This window comes from Peromyscus maniculatus, chromosome 1 (assembly GCF_049852395.1).
Source record: "Peromyscus maniculatus bairdii isolate BWxNUB_F1_BW_parent chromosome 1, HU_Pman_BW_mat_3.1, whole genome shotgun sequence".
Lineage (NCBI taxonomy): Eukaryota > Metazoa > Chordata > Mammalia > Rodentia > Cricetidae > Peromyscus > Peromyscus maniculatus.
This window is the reverse complement of record NC_134852.1, coordinates 58,423,794-58,447,480: the sequence shown is the minus strand read 5'-3', so window position 1 is coordinate 58,447,480 and position 23,687 is coordinate 58,423,794. Positions and strand designations below refer to the sequence as shown.

The 23,687-nt window shown below is 42.5% G+C and overlaps 1 protein-coding gene across 7 annotated transcripts in view; it reads left to right on the top strand.

The window, feature by feature from the left end:
- Ano5 (anoctamin 5) overlaps positions 1-23,687 on the top strand; it is a 77,354-nt gene that overhangs the window by 32,233 nt on the left and 21,434 nt on the right. For all 7 annotated transcript variants that reach the window (XM_076543248.1, XM_076543244.1, XM_042276975.2 and 4 more), the window contains 7 exons: positions 2,820-3,104; positions 10,512-10,625; positions 12,847-12,962; positions 19,406-19,540; positions 20,288-20,393; positions 20,491-20,551; positions 22,814-22,965. In XM_076543248.1, coding sequence (XP_076399363.1) covers positions 2,820-3,104; positions 10,512-10,625; positions 12,847-12,962; positions 19,406-19,540; positions 20,288-20,393; positions 20,491-20,551; positions 22,814-22,965 — 969 coding nt within the window. The remainder of the gene's footprint in view (positions 1-2,819; positions 3,105-10,511; positions 10,626-12,846; positions 12,963-19,405; positions 19,541-20,287; positions 20,394-20,490; positions 20,552-22,813; positions 22,966-23,687) is intronic.

The window sequence follows — 23,687 nt, the reverse complement described above, 5'->3', positions numbered from 1 at the left end:
CAGCCATGGATTCCCTTGTTCTTCCCCCTCCTCCCCCCTCATCTTCCCCCCAGCCCATGCCCCATTCCCATCTCCTCCAGGGCAAAGACTCCCCCAAGGATTGAGATCAACCTGGTAGACTCAGTCCAAGCAGGTCCAGTCCCCTCCTCCCAGGCTGAGCCAAGCGTCCCTGCATAAGCCCCAGGTTTCAAATAGCCAACTCATGCACTGAGCACAGGACCCGGTCCCACTGTCTGGATGCCTCCCAAACAGATCAAGCCAATCAACTGTCTCACCTATTCAGAGGGCCTGATCCAGTTGGGGGCTCCTTAGCTATTGGTTCATAGTTCATGTGTTTTCATTTGTTTGGCTATTTGTACCTGTGCTTTTCCCAACCTTGGTCTCAACAATTCTTGCTCATATAAACCCTCCTCTTTCTTGCCAATTGAACTCCTGTAGCTCCACCTGGGGCCTGGCCATGGATCTCTGCATCCAGTTCCCTCAGTCATTGGATGGGGTTTCTAGCACGACAATTAGGGTGTTTGGCCATCCTATCACCAGAGTAGGTCAGTTCTGGCTGCCTCTTGACCATTGCCAGCAGTCTATTGTGGGGGCATCTTTGTGAATTTCTGTGGGTCTCTCTAGCACTTTGCTTCTTCCTATTCTCATGTGGTCTTCATTTACCATGGTCTCCTATTCCTTGTTCTCCCTCTCTGTTCTTGATCCGGCTGAGATCTCCCACTCCCCCAAGCTCTCTTTCCCTCGACCCTCGCCCTTCATTGCCCCCAAGTAGTAAGTAACCTTTTCTAAGGCTTGATCTTATCAGTCAATTTCTCATATTTGGCACAGTTATCAAACATTTTTAAGAATAAAATATGAATTACCAGACTGATAATAATGATGACCAACATTGTATCAATCCCAGCTAAGTGGTTTATCTCCTCATTTAGTTTTTCTGTTTATATCACATCCACAGTGAACAGGGTCCTAATTCCCTGCATTATGATATTTCCAATTTTTAACAAGTTAATTTTTAACAAGTCAATTTTTAACAATCTTAAAGTTTTAAGATTGTCCTTTCCCCTCTTCTTTTTAATTGTTATTTATTTAAATTAATTAATTTATTTAATAACCTACTTTACCATTTAAAAGTTCCCAAGTGTCTCACCAGTTCCCAGTCCTCAGAAGATTGGTTAGCAGAGATGGAGTGATGATGTTTGACCAGCAGGTGGAGCCTGTGCGGCACCAAGGTAGCTCAGGCTCAGCAGGCTGAGTGAACGCTGAAGGTGGCTGGACCAGACTCTGTCCCAGTGCTTGTGTGGAATAGAACCCTTATGCGGGGGCAAATGCACGAGGCAGCAGGACCAGGACCTGCACCAGCACCTGTGCATGCTGAGCATAGCACGTATGGTGGGTGAGGGCAGCAGCACACCAAGCGATTGCGCAAAGCTACAGGACCAGGACCTGCTCCAGCACCTGTGCATGCCCGGCAGAACCTGTATGGGGTAGCAGCGGTGAGCTAGGAGTCCGCATCTGAGAAAACAGGAATGCTGGAAGGCAAGGTGGGGCGTGCACCCTCCACTAGACAGCAAAGCAGCCATTCGGGAAGGCAGGGGTGGGGGAACAGTGATCACCCTCCACCATACCACCCAGCGTCCAAACGCGAAGGACACAGTTTTGAATTTTCTTGCAAGGTCGTGTTGGGCACCAGATGCAAAATGATTTCTTTACATTTATTAACAAACAAAATCCATTTATTATTTTACACAATATTAATTTGCACAAATATTCAAGAACAAAAAGGGGGACCTGAGCCGAGTCACAAGCCACCTCCAACACCCATTGTTGCTCGCTGGAAAGGGCCACCTCTTATCTCAGTCACGTCCATACTCAATGAAAACCCCACTTCTTGGACCAAAACCCTCCTCCCAATTGGCCCTCGGGACCGGTGACAGAATTCCCGTAACTTATAGCTGTGAATCAATCTAGTACTGAGTGAACTAGTCGCACTGAAGTATATTTTAGATGACATTGAGCATATTCATGGTAGTATAGCCATAGACCTGAAGTATATTTCATAGAAAATTCTCTCAGTCTCCATGTGTCTCTGTGACTCTCTCTCCCTGTGCTATGCATATATACATATGCATATAATGTATATATGTTTATTCCTATGTTAGCACATGTCTTAGTTTCTTTTCTTTTGCTATGATAAGATGTCATGGCCAAGGCAACTTATAAAAGAAAGTTTATTGGAGGCCAATGATTTTAGACAGTAAAATATATGATGGAGGAGCATGTTATAGAGGCAGGAACAGCTGAGAAATTATATCTTGATCCACAAGTAGAGGGCAGAGAGTAAGACACTGGACCTGGAGTATGCTTTTGAAACTTCAAAGTTCTCCCCCAGTGACACACCTCCTCCAACAAAGCCACATCTCCTAATCCTTCCCAAATAATTCCACTAAATAGGGGCAAAGCACTCAAACATATAAGCCTAGGGAGGCCATTCTCCTTCAAACCACCATAGCACACATACATAAACATCATAGAGGAATCTCATTTCCTAAAAACTTTGCTGAATTGATTAAGTTGAAAATTTTGAGATTTGTTTCTTTAATTTTTTTGTTTTGTTTTGTTTTGTTTTGTTTTTCGAGACAGGCTTTCTCTGTGTAGCTTTGCGCCTTTCCTGGAACTCACTTGGTAGCCCAGGCTGGCCTCGAACTCACAGAGATCTGCCTGGCTCTGCCTCCCGAGTGCTGGGATTAAAGGCGTGAGCCACCACCGCCCGGCTTGTTTCTTTAATTTTTAACTTTCATTCGGTCACTTTTTTTATGCAGGACTCTGAAGATGGAAAAACCTTTTTTGTGAAGATCCACGCCCCATGGGAGGTCCTAGTCACCTATGCTGAAGTGCTGGGAATCAGGATGCCTATTAAGTGGAGTGACAACCGGCAGCCAAAGTACCCACCCCTGAGTTACATGCTTGGGCCTGTGAAGCTCCCAGCCACTGTGAAGTATCCTCACCGTGACTACTTCACCGCTCAGTTCAGCAGATACCGTCAGGATCTCTTCCTCATCGAAGATGAGGCTACCTTCTTTCCATCCTCGACGAGAAACAGAATTGTAAGTAGTGAAGGCCTCAGGTCCCTCTCTGTGTGTGGTGTGTAAACTCTGAGCTTTTGTGCTTGTACAGGCTCAATAATAAGGTTTCCCTAGGCATGGCATAATATAATTATCTGGTAGCACCATACAGGGCTGAAAGCCTGTTAGGTCCAGTTTTAACTTGATAAGATCCCTATCTCTCAAATATTGTTTAAGAGCAAGCAACTGATTGTAGGAACAACAGTGAAGGAGGCATCATGTCACCCCAGAGCAGCCCAAGGGTTTGTCATTCTAAACCGATTTCATGATCTTAAAATGAGATTTTACAAGTTTAAAGTCAGAGAGTGTTGATCACGTTCATTTAGTCTGAATATTCTAAGTTCTTTATATGTAGGTAGGCTTCAAGGAACCTCAGACATTTTCTCTTCTATGAAAATCGTCTTCAGCCCTGTCAGCAATATTTCTTCTCCTTCTGTAGGCCTGGGTCTTGTAAAGTGCTGACTGGAAGCCCCACACGCTGCTGTTTCCTTGTGTTAGGTGGGGATCACACACATTTGTGTTACCCTGAGAATTAAGTGAATGAATCTGAGGAAAGTTTGGACAGCAGTTAACACACAGCAAGTTGTCAGTGAGGAGTAAGCTGTCACGGTCATTAGTCACCTGACTTCAGAAGACAACAATGTGGTCCCGTGTTGTCCTTGTCCTGTGTATCGTGTGTGTGTGTGTGTGTGTGTGTGTGTGTTTTAATTGCGCCATTTGACTCCCAACCAGTACGGACCTGTTCCCCCTTGAGACCACACATTCTCCCTGTGTAAGTAGAAAAGATGGCTCATTCCACTTCCTTCCCAGTTCTTAAACAAATATTTTTATTTAAATTCACAGAGATATCAAACAACGTGTAGCTCCTAGAATTTTGGTACAATACGAATTGAATATGAAGGGGAAAAAATTCCCTCTTTTCCCACCAGGATTAAAAGATAAAGACCAACACTTCAAAGCAGCACCTTTCGGGGAATAAAGAGGCCCTGCTGTTGTATCAGAAGGCCTGTTTTCAAGCCAGAATGCTGTTGTTTCCCAAATAAGACAACTTCTCTGGAAGCAGAGATCCTACTACTGTCCTGTGCTGTAATGAAAGTTTAGTCAATGATGTGTTCCCTAAATATTTGCTGATAAGAACTGAGGATGCTACTCATTGGCAGAGTGCCAGCCGATTGTATACAAAGCGCTGGATTTAGGCTTCATCCCACCTTCCAAAAAGATGGACCAGGAGGCTGTTCAGCAAGGGAAAGTGGCTGCTCTTCCTTCACCTCACCCTTGGCTTCTTGTTGTCACTCAAAAACCTTGCCAGCATGTTTTCTAAGTGAGAAGTATGGACTTCCTTCCTTCCGTGCTATAGAAGCACCATGCTCACTTTTAGAAGGCTGGTGCAGAAAGCCTGCCTTCCTTCCTTCCTTCCTTCCTTCCTTCCTTCCTTCCTTCCTTCCTTCCTTCCTGTCCAACTCAACATTTTAGTCTGTGTATAGACACACTGAATAAACCACTGGAGCACCTTACAGGATAGACTCTCATACTGGAAAGCATCTAAAGCATCTTCTCAAACAACACCACAGTATGAATTTATATATGCATACATGTGATGCACATATATAAAGTCCAATCTAGAGATTTCCCCATGACTTATATGTGTACACACACCATCATAGTAGAAAAAAGATGGAATTTTGGCATGAATGAAGCTGTAGGTTTAGCCACCTGTATGGGAGAAAAGGCTTACACAGTTAGCAAGAGTTTTAAATTGAACGTCTGATTAATGCACCTGTATGGAGAGCGAAACAGATAAGGAATTTTATGTCACTCTGGTCATAAAGACAGAGCTGGCTCTCAGAGCACACTAAAGGAAGGGCAACAGCTTCCTGTCCACCTGTGGTAGACACATTCCATTGCTATAGTACATGCATGTGCCACTTGGCTGTGCTTCACAGACACCATGTTTTCTGAATATTGGTGGAACCCTGCCCTGAGAAGCTCTATAAACAACATTTTCCAACTGTATGTAACTCTTCTGTATCTCTGTGTATCTATATGACTGTTAGAATTCTTCGTGAACATCACAAGTGGACCATGTAATGGAGTGAACTTGCTGGGCCTGGTGGTTCACACCTGGGATTCTGACCCTTCAAAGGCTGAGGCAGGAAGATTATGATGAGTTTGGGACCAGCCTGCGCTACACAGTGAGCTCTAGCCAAGCCTGAGCAATAGAGTTAAGACCCCATCTCAAAACAAACAAACAAATAAATAAACCCAAGAAAATAATAATCATACACACAAAAAAGATGGAGAGATAGAGAATGCTGGATATATTCTGACTCTCCCCTTGACTAGCATTTCCCCCATCTCTCTGGCACCCCTTAGGATTCCTCTTCCCTGAGACAAAACACCTCGGCATACAGTGTCACAGTGGCCTCTCTGTGTGATCCAGTCCAAGTCCCTCAATTTGAATCAAAAGCCAGGAGTGAGAAAGCTTAATAAGAAAGGTATGTGAAATGCAGTGGATGGCCAGCGGCTAGACCGCCTGTGCCGGTCAGGCAAATTTTGGATGCCAAGCAGCAATTCTTGAAGGAAATGGAAAGTGTACTGCAGTTGACAGACATACAGTAAGACAGCCTTTCAGCCTTGGAGCTGAATACTTTCGGGTCTGGATAGAAGATCAAACCTTTAAGCCAACATTCCCTTACATCAAAACCTAACGCAGATTTAGACCCTCCCCTCAATCTCTGAATCCAGAGCAATGTGGGGAATTTGCTGCAGAAGAGCCTGAACCTGTGAAGATGGTTTCTGGAGGTTTAAGGGACGAAGCTGTCTCCTGTATACCCATACAGGAGAAGTCACAGGTGCTGGGGTACGAGCTGCAGCTTCGGGCCCCCTGGGATCTGGGTGAGGGAACTGGTGAAGGTGGCTGTGCTCTTAGCAGATTCTCAGTGTAGATGCAGCAGCTTCATATCAGACTGTGGGATGCTCTTTCCCCCTAGGCCTATTGGCCACCAAATGGAGAGGGGAAAGAGGCAGGTGGGGTGACAGATAGCTTTGGCGGCCCATGAGCACGAACGGAGAAAGATTTTGGTAAATCCGCTCAACTTTATTCCAGAGTATAAGGAATATATAGGATCAGTGAGCCTGGGGACAAACCCTAATTTGCATTAGGTGGCACACTCCTATCACAAGGCTTTGTATGTGGCAGTAGGGTCCTATAGCAGAGCCCCTAGCACACGTCTGCTTAGCAGGGATCTGTGCCAAGAGTCAAGCTAAAGATGACTTGGGCATATGGTTTAGAAACAGCTTTTAAATAAGGTCAGTCCTCCAGGCCTAGGGATATTCTCCAGATCAGGGCAGGTAGAGAGCAGAAAGCTTTGCTGGAGGGAGGGAGCTCCATGTGGCCAACCTAAATGAGTAAGCTGCCAGACTCCCGCCTCTGACCAAGCCAGCAAGGTCTCCCAACATCAGATGATGTCCTCTCAGACTTCGCTGCAGGAGTGGAGATGCTGGCTTCAGAGCATTACAGGGCAGGATGCTAGGGGCTCAGGCAGTTGATGACTTTAAATCGAACCCTGCGCTCAAACCCGCACTCCCACGGGATTCTGAACACCCTAATGCATTTCAGAACTGTACTAGAGCGCCTCCCTTTGTGCTCTGTAAACAGAACACCAAAGCCCAGGGCCAGCTCGTCTGCCTCAAACTGAATATGTTAAGCCCCAGATGGAATGTACTTCACAGGAAAACAATTCCTCTTGTTACCTCGGAAATAGTACAGCTCGGCTCCCTGGAGCTCAGACTGAGAAGCATGAGAATCTGACTTGTTTTCCTGCTGCTAGCAAGACCTCCATTCTTCAGCCTGTGGATCACTGAGTTTCAGGCCCTTTGATGCAGCAAATGTGTTTTATAAGGCTACAGCTGAGAGAGATAGTGATCGTTCTGTTGAATTGAAAATCTTCTGGAAATGATTCACAATCCTAGATGTCATTAAAATATTCACAGCTCATTGGAGGAAATCAAATATTAAAATCATGAAGAGCCTGCAAGGAACTGATTCCAATATGAATGGATGACTTGAAGGGCACAAGATTTCAGTGGGGAAAGTAACTGCAGATGTAAACAGGTGTGCCAGAACCAGAAGTGGAGCCTGAAGACAGATTTGAATTGCTGTGGAGGCCAAACATGGTCATCAGGAGTTTTAGAGAAAAGCCTCAGGACTGAGGCTCTGGGAGTCTCAACAGACCGAGCTCAGCCAACAGTCTCAGTATGTTAAGTAGTGAGGTAAAGAGTGGTGAGTGACAGAAGCTCACATTATTTTCCATGCTGAGAATTACTATCCACCTGGAGTTAACTTTTGTGCATGGTAAAAGAAAAGTATCTATTTCTTCTCAAACGTATAGTCCACCAACATGTAGCAATTACAGAAAGCATCCAACTTTCTGCTTCACGGTGCAGCTTTGCACATAACTAAAGCATATTTTGTCAACCTAAAAAAGAAATAAGACTTTTTCTGAGTATGTATGTACACACATACATATATATCAGGAACATATGCATACGCATTAGCAGAGCATTATGTCTGTAGTACACATACCATAGTAAACCATGGGCATATTCAGAGATTGAAACTCAGATGAGAACAAAAATCGAGGTAATTACATATTTGAAACAATAATCACTATTCACCACAATTATTAAAGAAAACAGCATCAGTGTGAGGCAGATGTCACTGTAGAACAACTTTCTGTGTAAGGGTGTGGTGGCTGTCGGTCCTTTGTGATAGTATCAGTCAGTCAACACACGACGGCTGTGGACCCTTGCTGTTCTGACAGGAACCTCTCTCAGCTTTCTAGTTTTGTATCAATGCTCACAATGTTGAGCTTCACAAGTTTTTGCAAAAGTAAGGACAGCTAAAGAAGCACCCACCCAGTCCCCCTGTGCTTCTCCTGGGACATGCTTGCTATAGATACCTTTTTCCCCCAGCTGACCTAAAAGATACCTGGCCATATACATCTCACCACCACCTTGACTCCCTAACACCATCTCACATGGCCACCATGGGACAGACTCTCCAGTCCCTGAGATGTTCAGCTCAGTTTGTCCATTGCCAGCTTTCCACCTTTAGAAGAAATAGGGCTAAAACTATTGAACACTACGGCTAACATTCTGACCCGCCCCTTGGGGCCACCATGCATCCTGACATAGAAACCTCTTCTTGAGGAAAAGCTCCACCCCCTTTTCTCTCTCTCTCCCTCCACTCCCAGGAGGTGTGCGTAATAATTCATGACAACTATAGTCTCTAACAGTGAGGAGAGGCTTACTGAGGTTTTTGCTTAGACTTCTGTTTATCTCAAAGGAAAAGTCATTTATTTATAAATGCAAGTTTTCTTAAAGAATGTCCTCAGAAAAGAAGAGGTGAGAATTAATTCCTTTTTTGGCATCTGAGAAAGTTCAGGTGTTTGGGACCTGTGTTCATGCTCACATCTCACTTTGTTGAGATGCGTTAGTAACGAAGGCCAACAGACCCATTCCACATCCCTACTTTGTCTCACCGATGGTTAACAGAGCCAGGGCACCCATCAGAAGAAAGCGCTCGATGGTTAAGGCTACCCAACTGATGATGCTTTCTCTGACCCTCACAGGAACCTGACCTTAGGCTACCCTGAGCCACAGTGAACAGGAGCATTAGCACAGAGGCAACCTGAACCTTCTTGTCCTCTCCCCATAAGAGAACCAACAGCCCTCTGCCTTTCCTGATGGGCACAGATCTGGCTAGGTGCCCTTCCCATTGCAGGGGCCATTGTCCTCCACAGCAGTCTTTCTGAATAAAGCCATTCTTAGCCAGGTCCAGATTTTCTTTGACAACAGTATGTGTAACTTGTTACCTCCATATTGTATATCTCAATACACATTAGAATAAATTTTCTACTTTGTTAATGCCTGAGGCAGAGTTCTTACCTTGGTGACCATTTCCTAAGGTCATAATTCAAAGCATATAAAATTATTTTTTACCATATGATTCATAATCATCAAGCTTACATTAGCAAGACTGAATATTAGGTGCCCTTAAGATGGATGACCAGATTAGACGATGACAATTTGTGGAGAGTGTCCACCATAGGCAATGAATCTTTGAGAGATGAAATGTGAGAGAAGAAGGCTGGGCATTGAATTTAACACAGTGACAGAAGGAGGAAAACCAGGAAGCTGAAAAAGGAGGCATTCTGACAAGGTCCTGGAGCACAAAGCAGAACAAAGGGGATTAATAAAAATACCATCACAGGAAACACCAAAGAGAAAGCTGATAGAGGTGATTAGAAGTGGTAGAAGAGACATTGCTGAAGCGTGATCCTAGTTAGTCTTAACAATAAAAACTCAGAGTCAGATGGAGGGTGAAAGCTGAAAGATCAGAGGAGTAGAGCAGCAGCCACTGGAAAGTTCTTACCTCTATAAATACCTCTATAAATACCTCTATGAATCCTCAGATGAAATGGGGGCCCGTGATCCTGTTTCCACCCACCTTATTTTCCTGTCTCCACCCACCTTCTATTCCTGTCTCCACCTCCCTAGTGCTGGGATTAAAGGTGTGCATCACCACCACCTGGCTCGGTTTCTCTTTTAGACTGGTTCAATCTTGTGTAGCCCAGGGTGGCCTTGAACTCCCAATCTTCCTGCTTCCTCCTCCCGAGTGACAGGATTAAAGGTGTGTGCTACCACTGCCTGGCCTCTTGGTTACTAGTAGTTAGCTCTGCCCTCTACCCTCTAGGCAAACTTTATTTGCCAGAACACAAACAAAATCTTTTACAACACAGGACCAACTTAAGTTAATGAATTTGATAAGTTGATGTCAGGCAAAGGCCCCATATATATATCATCAGCGTGATTGGCTGAAGAAATACTGAAAACAGCCTGACTATATATCAATTTGATCTCCTATTTCTCCAGGTGAACTATTAACAGTGGTACCTAAAACGCTGGTTCTAGTAAAGAGTTGTGGCATATGAGCACCTCAGAGGAATTTGAGACAAGAGGAAAAAAAAAATGATTCATGCACCCCAGGCCCCCAGCAAGGCCATGGGGGTATTGTCAGAACCCAGGAATGAAACACCTACCAATTCTATACAACTCCTCAATCTATGTCTCTCACAGCCCGTGAAGACAAGCATTCTTCTGTAGTCAGAGCCTGTGTCCATTCAGAGTAGACACTGTTCAATTGTGATTTTCCAAGTGTGAAAAGCGTGAAGTTCCGTGGGGCGCTGAGGTCTCTTCGCACTTAGCTGAGAGGTTCAGCGTGCTTGTCCCTGCACTTTTACCTCAGAGATTTAATGTGCTGAGTTCCCTCTGCATGCTTCCCCGGTAAAATTCATGTGCTGACTTCTCCTGGTACCTCCCTGGCAGGTTTACTATATTCTGTCCCGATGCCCTTTTGGAGTAGAAGAGGGGAAGAAAAAGATTGGGATCGAAAGACTGCTGAACTCCAGCACGTACTTATCTGCCTATCCACTCCACGATGTGAGTATCAGCGACCTCCACAATGCAGAGCCCATTCCCTCCCTCACAGTCAGAGCCTGCCTTTCAGGAGGAGTGGGGGTGTGTGTGGAGCAATCATCCAGTATCTTTCTATTTCTTTCTGAACTGCTTAGTTTTCCTTCACAATGGTAAATTTTCCAGATTCCCTGCTTTCCAGCCTGAGATGTGCACTAGGAAGGCTTACATGTTCTCAGTTCCTTTTCATGCTGGCATTTCAAATGGAAAGTCTTTTTAATGGTCATTTATATTTGCACACAATATTTTCTTTAGTAGCTATTCTGGAAATAGTAGTTACATAAAAAAATTGGATGACATGTTACTCAGAAATTTCTATCATATCTTTTCTCATAGATTTTGAATTTTTTAAACAGTAAATGCACTCATGCTTATCCATCAAATGTAGAACTGGCTTTAGTCACAGGGAAAACATTTTTGCTGGCTATTATTTTCACACAACCATGAATCCAAGTTCAGAGATCAGGGATTGCCTGAAATGAAGCGGCTGTCTAGCTGAGGGTGCTGAGGATGTCAGTCATCAGAAGTATTTTCACTAACAACCAAAATTCCGAAGACTTTTTCTTTGGGATTGATGACTCGACACACAAAAACAGGGGGCCTTCCACAAAAACGTAACTGTTCCGGGCGTTGAACCCAGTTGTCAAGCCTGATAATAGCTTGGCAACCTGGGGCGGGGTGTTTGCGTTTGAATGGTGACGCGCATTCAGTTTCACCATGGCTTCATGGTAGAAATCATGTAGCTGGAGATGTCTATTCTACTATGAGACCATCCTTTGGATCTCATTTCTGTCTCAGTTGCTCTGTCCTAGCTGGAAAAGACTTTTGTATGATGCATTTTCCTGCAAGAAACGCATCCCTCAGCAAGGGGAAGAAACAGATACTTCCATTGGAACAAACTGGAGAGAGTTTTCTCCATTTTGAGTGAGTGCTGGTTGTCTGATGGCTGCTTTGCTGAAGGGGTATTTTTCCCATTTTTGTTTTATTGAATATAGATTTTTTTTCATACACTATATTCTGGCATGGTTTTCCCTCACCCAAAGTCCTCCAAGACCCTCCCTGCCTCTCCTTCCATTCAAGTCCACAGCCTTTCTGTCTCTCATTAGAAGGGACTTTTAAAGGCCTCCAGCCAAACTTTTCCATGTGACTTAAACTGCAACCAACCAATCAGCACTGTGAAATAGGAGTGTACGTTGGTTCTGCAAGGGTGACTGTGATCTTCTGTAGGCTGCAGCAGCAATTTCATAGAAGTATTTTCCCCTTTTAACTCACATGAGATTCTTTAATGTAAAGGAAGAGAAACTGTCCATTCTCTATTGCCTCCCACCCCAAGATGGCCACCGTCTTCCAGAGAAGAACAGTGGGGGCATTACAGGGTCAAGATACCAATAATATAGAAAGATCCTGTTAGATTAGTACACATGTTGCCAGGCATTCTATGTCTGTCTTTCACAAATTATTTCAAGGTGATTATGTCTTGCACACGTTGAAGATTTTTGTTCTTTTACTTACATGCAGGACATTGATTCTTTTAACCCATTGCCCTGTTATAAATCCATCTCCTGCCGTGGTCTCGGGGTATTTTAACCTGTACATCCAGCCTTTCAGCACAGCCTCCCTTGTTTATTGGAAATGAATAACACTGAGTTGTTTAGAAGCAGCTAGACTTCGTTATCTTTGACATCTGTAAATTTGGAAGTGGTGGGATTCCTCTTGTGTGCTTTTCAGAGTGGTGTTTTAGACCATCCCCAAATACCACCGTAAGGACACTGTCTTTAAGTTTCACTTCTCCAAATTCAGTGGCGTTACCTACAGAACAACAAAAAGCTTGAATTAGCAGGATATAAAATATGATACTTTATCATAAATCTTCACTTGTGTTAAACTTGAAGCTGGACACTCACTCTATCCTCAGCAGTCCTTAAGTACACATAATTTTTTTAATGGGTTAAACAGCTACTGGTATAAGTAGTACTTTGTTTACTAGGCTAACTTAATACATAAATCACTCTGACTGTGGGGTTTGGGATAATGTTAGCAAATGATTTCACGTCAGTGGAATATAAATTGGAAATCTATCAGTGAAAGATGGTGTCACCTTTGTCCACTGGCCGCCGGCCCAGAGAGGCCCTCCCCATCATCTGTGTCTCTTGCTTTCTTCTCTTACACTCTCCTTGACTGTGCACAGGGCCAGTATTGGAAGCCATCAAGTACTCCTACTCACATCAATGAGAGGTACATCCTTCGCCAGAACTGGGCTCGGTTTTCTTACTTTTACAAGGAGCAACCTTTAGATTTGATTCGGTAAGTACACTTAGCATTGTGACCATTAAAAGCCAATGATGTGATCTTTGTTCACAGTTCTACAGTAGGCTCTGTTCACTGCCTTTGGGACAGTGTCTCATAGCCCCTCTCTTTACTATTAATTGTTCATTTGGAAGAAGATAGTTGTAGACACCATCTATAAGATGCAGCATGGCTACTAAGGGTCAAGACCTAGCATTTAGCCAGGACATGATCAGCCTAATTCCTGCTTTGTACAAGCAGTACACACTTGGTCATGGTACAGAAATGCTATGTGGTTCATCTTTAACATGGAACTGATGCTTTATTTCCTTTGAAAATGTGATGTGATTTGTCTACATTTTAGTTTAAGTGAGTATACTAATTTTGTTTTACTTCCCCAGTAGAAGAATTTAGAACACAGGAGAAACTAGCCTGTAAATGTTGATGTGTTGGTCTCAGAGATCTGTAAAGTTCTTGGTTCTATAATCTTAAATTTTTAAACATGCATGCAATCAATGCACAATAAATAATAGAATCAAAGGATATATGTAAATGTTTTTTAATTACTCATAACTTTTCTGTGTATTTGAAATTGGTTCCAAATGAGAGCTATAATAAAAAAGAGAGCTCAGAAATAGACTCATATAATAATGACTTGATTTTCAGCAAAGGTGACAAAGAAGTCCGTGTGAGAAAAAAGGCAGTTGTGAGAGTAAATGAAATTGACACAGGTGGATAAACATGTACAAGATGTGTAGCTGGACTATTTCCTGTGTACAAATATGAATACAAATTTAAATTAATCAGAGAAATACATATCGTCGCTAAAAGTAATGAAACAAAAAATTAAGGGTATAGAAGAGAAGGATCTCTATGTCTTGAATGGGACATAGACTTCTCAGATCAGACAGAACACACAATATAAAGAGTGTATTTGATTAAAGACATAGTACAGCCTGAAAAATGTGTATAATAAGCATATCAATAAAGTACATTTGTCTAAAATATCAGAGGGACTTATGTGATAATGTAGAATTTGACAAGAGGGTATAACAGATGCCTTGCCAGAGAATTATGCTTAAGGATGACAGCAGCACACCAGGAAACCTTTGTGTAGTCATCCACAGGGAATCTTATGAAAAGGAATTAAAGAAAAGTTTAGGGCCAGTCATAGTGGCACACACCCTTATTCCCAGAATTCAGAAGGCAGAGGCAGGCAGATCTCTGAGTCTGAGGCCAGCCTGGTCTACAGAGTGCGTTTCAGGGCAGCCAGGCTTAGGCAGAGAAGGAAATCACCAGGGGAAAATGTATTTGAATGAGGGAGGCATGTTCCAAAACCAGCAAGCAGTAGAACTTGGCAGTTTCAGTCCCATGTTTTTGGCTTTAGAGTCAAGGATAGAAGAAAGAGGTTATAGAATGTCCATTTGTGACTAAGGAAAGCTGCCGAGGCTAGGCATGTGTCAGGGGTGTCCCTGCATGGAGGCCCAGAGAGGCCATTGTGTGAAGTTGTGAAGGTGAAGCCTCAATTGCCTTGAAGAACCCAAGGAGATGCCAGAGTTGTGGGATATTTGCCAAGGAAAGCAGCTAACAGGGAGTAGAACCGGCCCACAAGAAAGAAGTGAGGTAAAGTCAACAAAGCTGAAAGGAGTTGGAGATCTGAAGAGTGTTTGACGTATATGGAGATGGCGAGTTGGGAGTTTGCCTGGCTGGGTTTCAGTCTTGCTTTGCTCCAGTTTTTCCTCACCATGTTCCATTTTGGAATGGTAGTCTATATTCTGTGAAATTGTATATTGGAAGTATGTGATCTACTTTTTCATTTTGATTTTATAGGGGATTACAGTTAAGAGATTGCCATGAATATCAGAAGAGACCTTATAGACTTTTAAACAGGGTAGAGACTGATAGACTATGGGGACTTTTGAAGTTGGATTTGATGCATTTCTGTATTATGATGTGGCTAAAAGTCTATGGGGGCCAGGGAGTGGAATGTGGTTTGGATGAAAATGGCCCCCCATAGGTACACAGGGAATGGCACTATTAGGTGGCCTTGTTGGTGTAGGAGTCGGAGAAAATGAGTCGCTGGGGATGGGCTTAGAGGTTTCAAATGCTCAAGACAGGTCCAGTGTCTCTCTATTCCTGCTGCCTGCTGAGATGTAGAACTCCCAGCTACCTCTCCAGTACCATGTCTGCCTGTGTGCTGCCATGCCTCCCTCCCTGATGATAATAGACTAAACCTTTGAATATAATCAAGCCCTGATTAAATGCTTTCTTTTATAAGAGTTGCTATGGTCATGGCGTCTCTTCACAGCAATGGAAACCCTAAGCAGGACAGTTAGAAAGCTATCTTCATGACAGAACTATGGGCACTGGTGGGTGACTGGATGTGGAGAGAGGACAAATAGAGAGGATTCCCATGCATAATCTTGCTCTCTCAGATATCACACAACTCATGTGAACTCTATACCATGTCCAAATATTTTTAATTTTTTTCTGCAATTTGCAGTGATAATTTTTTCATATTCTAAGGAAAATGTTAATGCCAGCGTTGCTGTCACGGGCATCTTCATCTCCAGTTGCACCTGCTTCATCAGCACTTTTTCCTGTTTCACAGCTTTCTTTCATGTGCCTATTGTTCTGTCGTGATGTTTAGAGACATAACTGGCAACTGCTTCATACTAAATAACTTAGAATAAATAGATCAGCAATGACTCTAATGGTATGTTCATAACACCATAGCAGTGGAGTACCTGATCCTCAGATGCCAATGAACTTACATGCAAAGGAATTATTTCAGAATAGATATTGACTTTTGTTCATTGATTCCTCAAGGCTTTATTCCAATCAGTTCTACCTAACATTTTCATGTTATTTCATCACACACATCACAGACATCACTACTATACCTTCTCTGTCTACAGAGGGTATATAGACGGCATGAGTCAGAGCTCTCCAATGGAAAATGAACATCTTAAGAAATACCATATACACACCCCTTTTATAAAAGGACTTGGAATAAAGGAATGCTTGTGTATTTGAGTCTTTTAAATATTTCTTATATTATTAGATTTTTGTTACAAATAATGAAAAGGTTAATGTCTTAATACTTAATATTAAATGGTATTTAAATTATCTACATTTTTACTATAATACAAATGATGTGCCTTTTGTTTTCAGTGCCCTCAAATAAAGGTGTAGTCAGACCAGCCCCTGGTGGCTTAGGTCTATAACCCTAGCTACTCAAGTGGCTACAGGAGGGATCACAAATCAAGGCCTGCCCGAGGTACAGTCTAAACTCAGGGCCAGTTTGGGCAACTTTTTTGTGGTCCTGTGTCAAAACTGCAGCAGAAGCTGGAGCGATGCTCAGCAATTAAGAGCATCTGCTGCTCTTCCAGAGGGCAGAAGTTCAACTTCTAGCACCCACATCTGAGTAGATCGGGGACAACAACCTGTAACTTCAGATGAGGTCATCCAGTGCCTGTTTCTGGCCTCTATAAGCACTACCCTTCTGTGCACAAGTACAAAGACACATACACACCCATAATTAAAATTGAGACTAATCAAAATCACAGAAAACAACACCAATGAAGCCATGAATGGGGGCAGGGGGTGTAAAGTTGGGATGAAGGCTAGAAAGGAGGGTTAAAATAATCAGAATGTACATTTTACATGTGTGAGATTGTCAAAGAACAAACTAACAAACAAAAAGGAAGAAAAGTAAGATGAAGGCCATGGCTGCAGCCTGGTGTTAAGACACTTGCTTAGTATGCGAGGTACACATACACAAAGGTTAGTTGTTACTCTGTGCTTTTAAGTTTATCCATCAAGTCCACAGTTCAGTAAAAGCACTTCCTATGCTTCCTCATTTTGTAAACAATAAATTCTCATTTGCTCCCATTTAGGAAATGGTTCAGCAATTTCCTACATTGAGACTATTTTAATAATAATTGTAGGCCTACAGGCCTTTTAGGTCTTTAATATCAAGGAAGATTATTCTTGAAATGTGAAAGGGAGATGAAAGTGGTCATTTTCAACTAGGCTCAAAAGCTGTCAAAGTAACCAGCCATGGTCTGATTTGAATAGAGGCCCACTCAATGAGAGGAAACCCATGCTCAGCACTGCCTAAATGGCCAAGAGCCTGAGACTAGAGAGGTCAGCAACCCAGGGGAAAGCTAAGTACTGCTTGTCTGCTAAAGGAACATAGCCGTGAAATGACTCCTAATGACACAGTGCTACACTCACAGATCAGTGTCCTGCTCAGGCGTCATCAAAGAACCTTCCTTCTGCAGTGGAGTGGAACAAATACAGAGACCCACGACTGCACGATATGAGAGATCTTGAAACACTCAGTCCCTAATGGGATGTCTCCCTCAAATTCCTCAGGGAACTCTGCGAAAGAGGCAAAAAAAAAAATTGTACGAGCCAGAGCAGGTGGAAGACATCAAGGAAACAAGAACTTGTAAACACAGCAAGACCATTGCACATGGGGATTCACAGAGACTGTGGCAGCCTGCCCAGGTCCTGCACAGGGCAGACAAGGTCCAAGTGTTAAGAGGAGGCATAAACCCCCGTTCCTAACCTAGAGATCATATCCAGTTGATAACTACTACAAAGGAAAAGTTAGTTTCCTCCAATAGAGATTCTCTGGGTACACAAACTGTCCTTAAGGGCAGGCCCTATGGCTGTATCAAACCAGCTCTACAGTATTTTTTGGAGGTTTTCAGTCTCACAGTGTTTTGACAGCATTTTTAATTGCTTATATTTATTTATTTTTGCTGTGCAGGTCTTTTGCTTATGTAATATGGTTTCTGGTTTTGTTTTTATGTGTTTTCCGTGTGTGTGTGTGTGTGTGTGTGTGTGTGTGTGTGTATGTGTGTGAGTGTGTGTGTATGTGTGTGAATGTGTGTGTATGTGTGTGAATGTGTATGTGTTTCTTCTGCTTTTCCTTTGGCTGTTTTTTTTCTGTCTGTTTTGTCCTATCCCGCTTTGTTTGTTTTTATTTTATGTTATTATTATTTAGATTCCTGTTTGTATTCTAATGAGGGAGAGAGAAAGAAAAAGTGTGTATTTGGGTGGAGGGAGACAAGGACCTGGAAGGAGCTGGCAAAGAAGAACCATAATCAAAATATATGTTATGGGAAAAAATCAATATCCAATTAAAAAAAAAGAAATTCCAAATAAGGAAAAACAAACAAAAACCTAGTTTTTTTTTTTAAACATATCCAGTTTCCTCATGGATTCCTGAGAATTCTTGTGCCTGTGGTAACATATGCTCTCTGTACCACCTAAGATAGATTCTTTAAACTTTAATATGGCAAAGGAAGATCAAATAGAATGTTTTAAAAAATGAAGTATTTAGTACTTAAATATTGTGCAGGCATCCGTTGCAATCCCAGCATGGTGGCGAATGCTGAAGCAGGAGGATTGCTGAGAGTCCAAGGCTAGTCTAGGCTACAGAGTGAGACTGTCTCAAAAGGGAAAGACAGAAAGAAAAGTAGAAAAGAATATTAGAGTCTTTTTGGTGATACCGATGTTGTGTGGTACTACAGAAATTGCTTAACTCGTCAGTAAAATCTAGAGAGATGCAGGTTCATTGACACGTGCTGTGGGGAAGTGCCCACAGCAGGTTGCTTAGGGACGGTGACAGACAGCAATTCAGAAAAAAACAAAAGCGGAACTGCAAAAATGTTTAAAAGAAAACACAAGATGCAAGACACACAGGGAAACACCTTTGTAATTAGAAAGGTTTCACAAGCTGAAGAGTTAGCGTGGGGCATGAGCAATCTACTTAAAATCTGCTCTAACTGGCCTCCCTGGGAGGTGACCTTTATGTCCCTGTTGCTCACTCCCTGTTGCCTCCTCCCAGGGCAAATTTGGAAACTGCAGGTCACTCTCTGTAGTTCTCAAGGTATCGAACAGAAAACTCTCAGACCCTCAGGGCGGTCAAATCCGTGGGAAGGTCACCAACTTGGTGATGAGTTCTCTGAGGCGGGAGAGCTGTCCTCAGGTCTCTGAGGGTGGACGCAGCTAAACCTGGCTGTGAGGACGAGCAGGTGTCCAGAACGACACTGTAAACTTCTCTGCTCTGTGAGGCAAGGGGTACAGTCACACCTGAGCACCACCGGAGCACCCACTCCAACTGTCGAAAGAAGCAAGACAGTCGTCCAGGCAGATTATGTCCGCCACTTTAACTTGTCAGTTGATATGGGCTACATTTCTTTGTTTAATAATTTGTTATAAATTTGTTTAATATTTAATAACTTACTTAAAACACATGGAAACTTTAAAATTCTTGATAGTTCTCAATACGATATTATTTAACATTTAATTCTGTCCTAGTGGTTTCTTTCTTACATAGCTATTTCTTTTCATCTCTACTGCTACAAACTTTGCCTGCCCCAGTGCAATGAGTGCACCTGGCCCACCGTTTCCTCCCAGCCTCTGACGTTGTCTCTCTTTCACAGGAATTATTTCGGTGAAAAGATTGGTATCTACTTTGTGTTTCTCGGGTATTACACAGAAATGCTCTTGGTCGCAGCTCTGGTTGGCTTAGCCTGCTTCATCTACGGCTTGTTATCCATGGAAAATAACCAAACTAGGTGAGCACAAGAGGCTGGCCCAAGTAGAGACGGCCTGTGTCTAAGCTTCTACAGCCTCCTGATTTCCCCCCACAAAATGCTTCCTTGTGGCAGCAAGCAGTATTTTCAAAGCAGACTCCCATGTGGTGCTTCTCCTTGCCAAGGGCTTTATGGAAGCTGCCTTTTTGTGGTTGTCTTGGTTTTAATTTCACTTATTTTAACTTCATTTATTCTTTTTATTGTTTGAGAATTTTATAATGCCTGCAATGTGTCTTGATCAAATCTACCCCTACCCCTTCAATTCCTCCTCTGTGTTCCACCATTTTCCTTCCCAGTTTCTTATGTTCACTTTAAAATGGAGCCCACTTGGTGTGGACCTTGTGTACATGCAAGGAGGACTATGTCCTGGAGCACGTGGCCTCTCAGGGGCCACATCCCCCAAGAAAACTGACTCTCCCTTCCCCAGCACCAGCCATCAATTGTCAATAGCTCTTCTGCTAGGGGGGTATCTCATGACCTCTCGCTCCCCATCCATCCTAGATGCTGTCTCACTTGGTCCTTCTTAGGGCTTCTATGTCAAACTGTTTTTAAAAATGTGGTCTGAAGAGTCTGTTCTCTAGACTGTGTAGGACTTATGCCACTATAGAAATATTTGCTTCATTCCCACTTTTGCTGTGAGTGGAGGCTCATTAAACAGTGAGTCTGATGAGAGCTGGTCAGATTTTTCACTCCAAACTACATTGCTTTTTCTGTGACTTCTTTGGGTAGCACTGAAATCTGCGACCCTAACATTGGAGGTCGGATGATCATGTGTCCACTTTGTGATGAATTGTGTGATTACTGGAGACTGAACACCACATGTTTGCATTCAAAGGTAAGTGTGCTGTGTGGTGGGATGAAGACTGGAGCTTCCTTCCTGTGGTGACCTGTTTCATATTAAGTGATTTTTTATGATGCTATTGCTTTTACAGTTCTCCCATCTGTTTGATAATGAGTCAACCGTGTTCTTTGCAATCTTCATGGGGATCTGGGGTGAGTACAAAGTCTCCTCCAACTTAGCTGTCTTTTTATTATGACCACTCATGAATTTGGAATACACTTTTCTTTTTTAAGACAGGATTTCATAAAGTGTAGGCTGGCCTTGAATTCTCTGTGTAGCTGAGAATGACTTTGATCCTCTTGCCTCTGCCTCCTAAATTCTGAAATTACTGGTGTGCACCATGACACAGAGTCTATGTGGTGCTGGCGATGGAACCAGGGACTTGGGCATGCTAGGCCAGCACTCTACCCATTGAACTATATCCCCAGCTCTTAGAAAGCTCTTGGAAATATATAAAGATATGTTATAATATCTTTATATATTTATAGACTAACCTTCTAAGAATCATACTTAGCGTGTGAATTTGCGGGGAAATTTTATATTCACAACCTAAAAGCTTTACTATATATTTATATGACTTACATAAAATTGGACTTTTATACACATTCTGATTTTAGTTTGTAACACTGGAGATGCAATTTGATGGATTAGGTATCATCTCATTCTAGTTTTTATTTGCAGTTATTTGGTCACAAATGTTTTTGATTATTCACTGATGACTGAACCTCCTTTGCCACTGGAAGCATTTTTAGTGCTGTAATTCTTTGCTAGTATTTATGTAATAAGCAAAGACATTCTTTGTGCCATATATTTAAGATATTTCCAAACTCATCATTTACATTTGAGAAGCTTGATTATATAACCAAGCCATAAGCACTTTTTTCTAACTTTCCTTGTGTTGTGTGTTTCTGTAGCTCACCTAAGATGTGCACAGAGTTTATGCCAGAAATGCAGGGGTTTCATTTGATTCAATCTTGACTGTAGTTTGACATGTTCTGCAGTGTCCTCTGTAGGGCAGATAGTGTTCTACCTGGCAGAGGTGGAAATGTGCCCATGCATTGCCTTCATCTCAAAGCAGGTACACATGGACTCTTGACTCCAGTCACTGGTCTACCAGTTTGAGGACAAACATCCTGACAGCTTTAGTTTCCAAAGTTTCAGGGCTGGGCATGTTGTGTGCTCAAATATGTATTGAATACTGTCATTTCTCTCCCCTTTTATTTTTCTCTTCCCTTCCCCCTTCCCGCCCCCACCCCAACCCCACCCCGCCCCATACAGAGAACTGAACCTAGTTCCTCACACATGCTGCACAGGAATCTGTAACTACACTTCATCCCTGGGCCTCTTTTTGCTTTTTTATATTGAGTCAGAAAGTTACTCAGGCTGGTCTTGAACTTACTCTAACCAAAGAAGGCCTTGGGCTTGCCACCTTCCTGCTTCAGCCTCCTGATCAGCTGAGAGGGCAGGCCTGTCTTCCATGGGGCCCAACAGCTCTCTTTCTTGTATGGAAAAATATCAAGTCCTATTAAGTTCAATCCAAAATGCACAAGCCAGGAGTTCCATAAATTGACAAAAATCCCCTTCCAAGGATATTCTTGGGATCCTTGTGAATTTATGTAATCTCAAGAAACCCATGGAAATCATGACTCTAGTTTGGGTCTTAGAATATATCTTTTCTATTTCCATGCAATACTCTTTTACTAGATACTTTTCCATTCCATCTTTTGTCCCTGCCTATGTTATCTTGTTTTCTTCATTTTTATTCAGAATTGCAAACTCTGACATAAGAAGAGTGTAACTGTTCAGAGTGCCTAAGGTGTCACCACACCGTGGCCACCGAGCACTGTTTCTGAAATTCAGACCAGTTGTTAGTGTTTAGCAAATGTCAAGATGAAATATTGTAACAGATTCTTTGCATGAGCAAGCAATGTAGACCATCTGTAAATTTACAGTTTTAACTACTAAGAAGTTAACTTGAATATTCATAATGAATAATTTCTGTTACTACTTAGTGTTACAACAGTAGTCACTGATAAACACACCATAAAAAACTGTCAACATTTCCAACTGACAACATATGAAGTGCTTGACAAACAAAATAATTAAAAGCAGAAGTGGAAGTTTCTTTTTTAAGATTTATTTTTATTATTTTCAATTGTATGTGCACACATGCACATGCATGTGCATGCCATATGTGCACATCAGGTGCCCAATGAGGCAAGAAGAAAGCTTGAGTTAAATGTGGTTGTGAACCCCCAGATGTGAATGCTGGGGCCTGAACTCAGATCCTCTGCTAGAAGAGCGGGCCCTCTAAACTGCAAGCTACCCTTTCAGCCCCTAGGGCTACTCTCTTGCTACTTTTGTTAGGCCGTCTATTGATGGTCCCACCCGATGCTTTCTTTCTTCTACTGCAGTCACACTGTTTCTAGAGTTCTGGAAACAGCGACAAGCCAGGCTTGAGTATGAGTGGGATCTGGTAGACTTTGAAGAAGAACATCAGCAGCTCCAGCTGAGGCCTGAGTTCGAAGCCATGTGTAAACGAAAGAGGATAAATCCTGTGACGAAGGTACAGTAGACATGGAGTAAGGGTTTCTTCAGGGAACCCTCTGCTATCAGGTGCTCTGGAATAGTCATGTACCATTGATGCAGACCCATATGTGAGAGTTCTGGTTGTGCTTAGACACTAAAATCTATTGCCAGAAATGAAAAATTCCTGCCTCGTCATTTCAAGTCTGTTAGAGCTAAATGAAATGAAAGAATCAGGGAGAATCTATACATACTTCTTGCCATAAAATCCAAATGTAAACACTCAGTCTATCTTTTATTTTGTTTGTCTGTTTTTGATGAAACCAAGTGGCATTCCTCTGTTGTCTTTTTATACTATGAAATAGGAACCATCCATGAGCACTAGCACACATTAGCACACATCCATTGGGTACACACAGGGACAGTGCAGAAGACCCTGTGTGCACACATGTGTGCACAGCCTACATCTCCATAGAGCTCTTAGAGGGCTTCTCAGCCCAGGGAATGTTCTGTAGCTCTTGGTCCAACTTGATCCATAAATGTGGAATCTTATATTTTGTATAATTCTGTGGTTTGCATGTTTTCTGACAGCTTTTCTTTACTTTATAGCAACCTTTGTAAATAAAAATACATGTTTGACTGTAGCTCAGAATGTCAGCAGATCCAATTAATATCTTATGTATTAAAGGCTGTGAAGACTGAGGTAGAAGAGCCTGACCTCTTAAATTTTGAGTAATAACCCAGAAAATTCATACGCTGTAA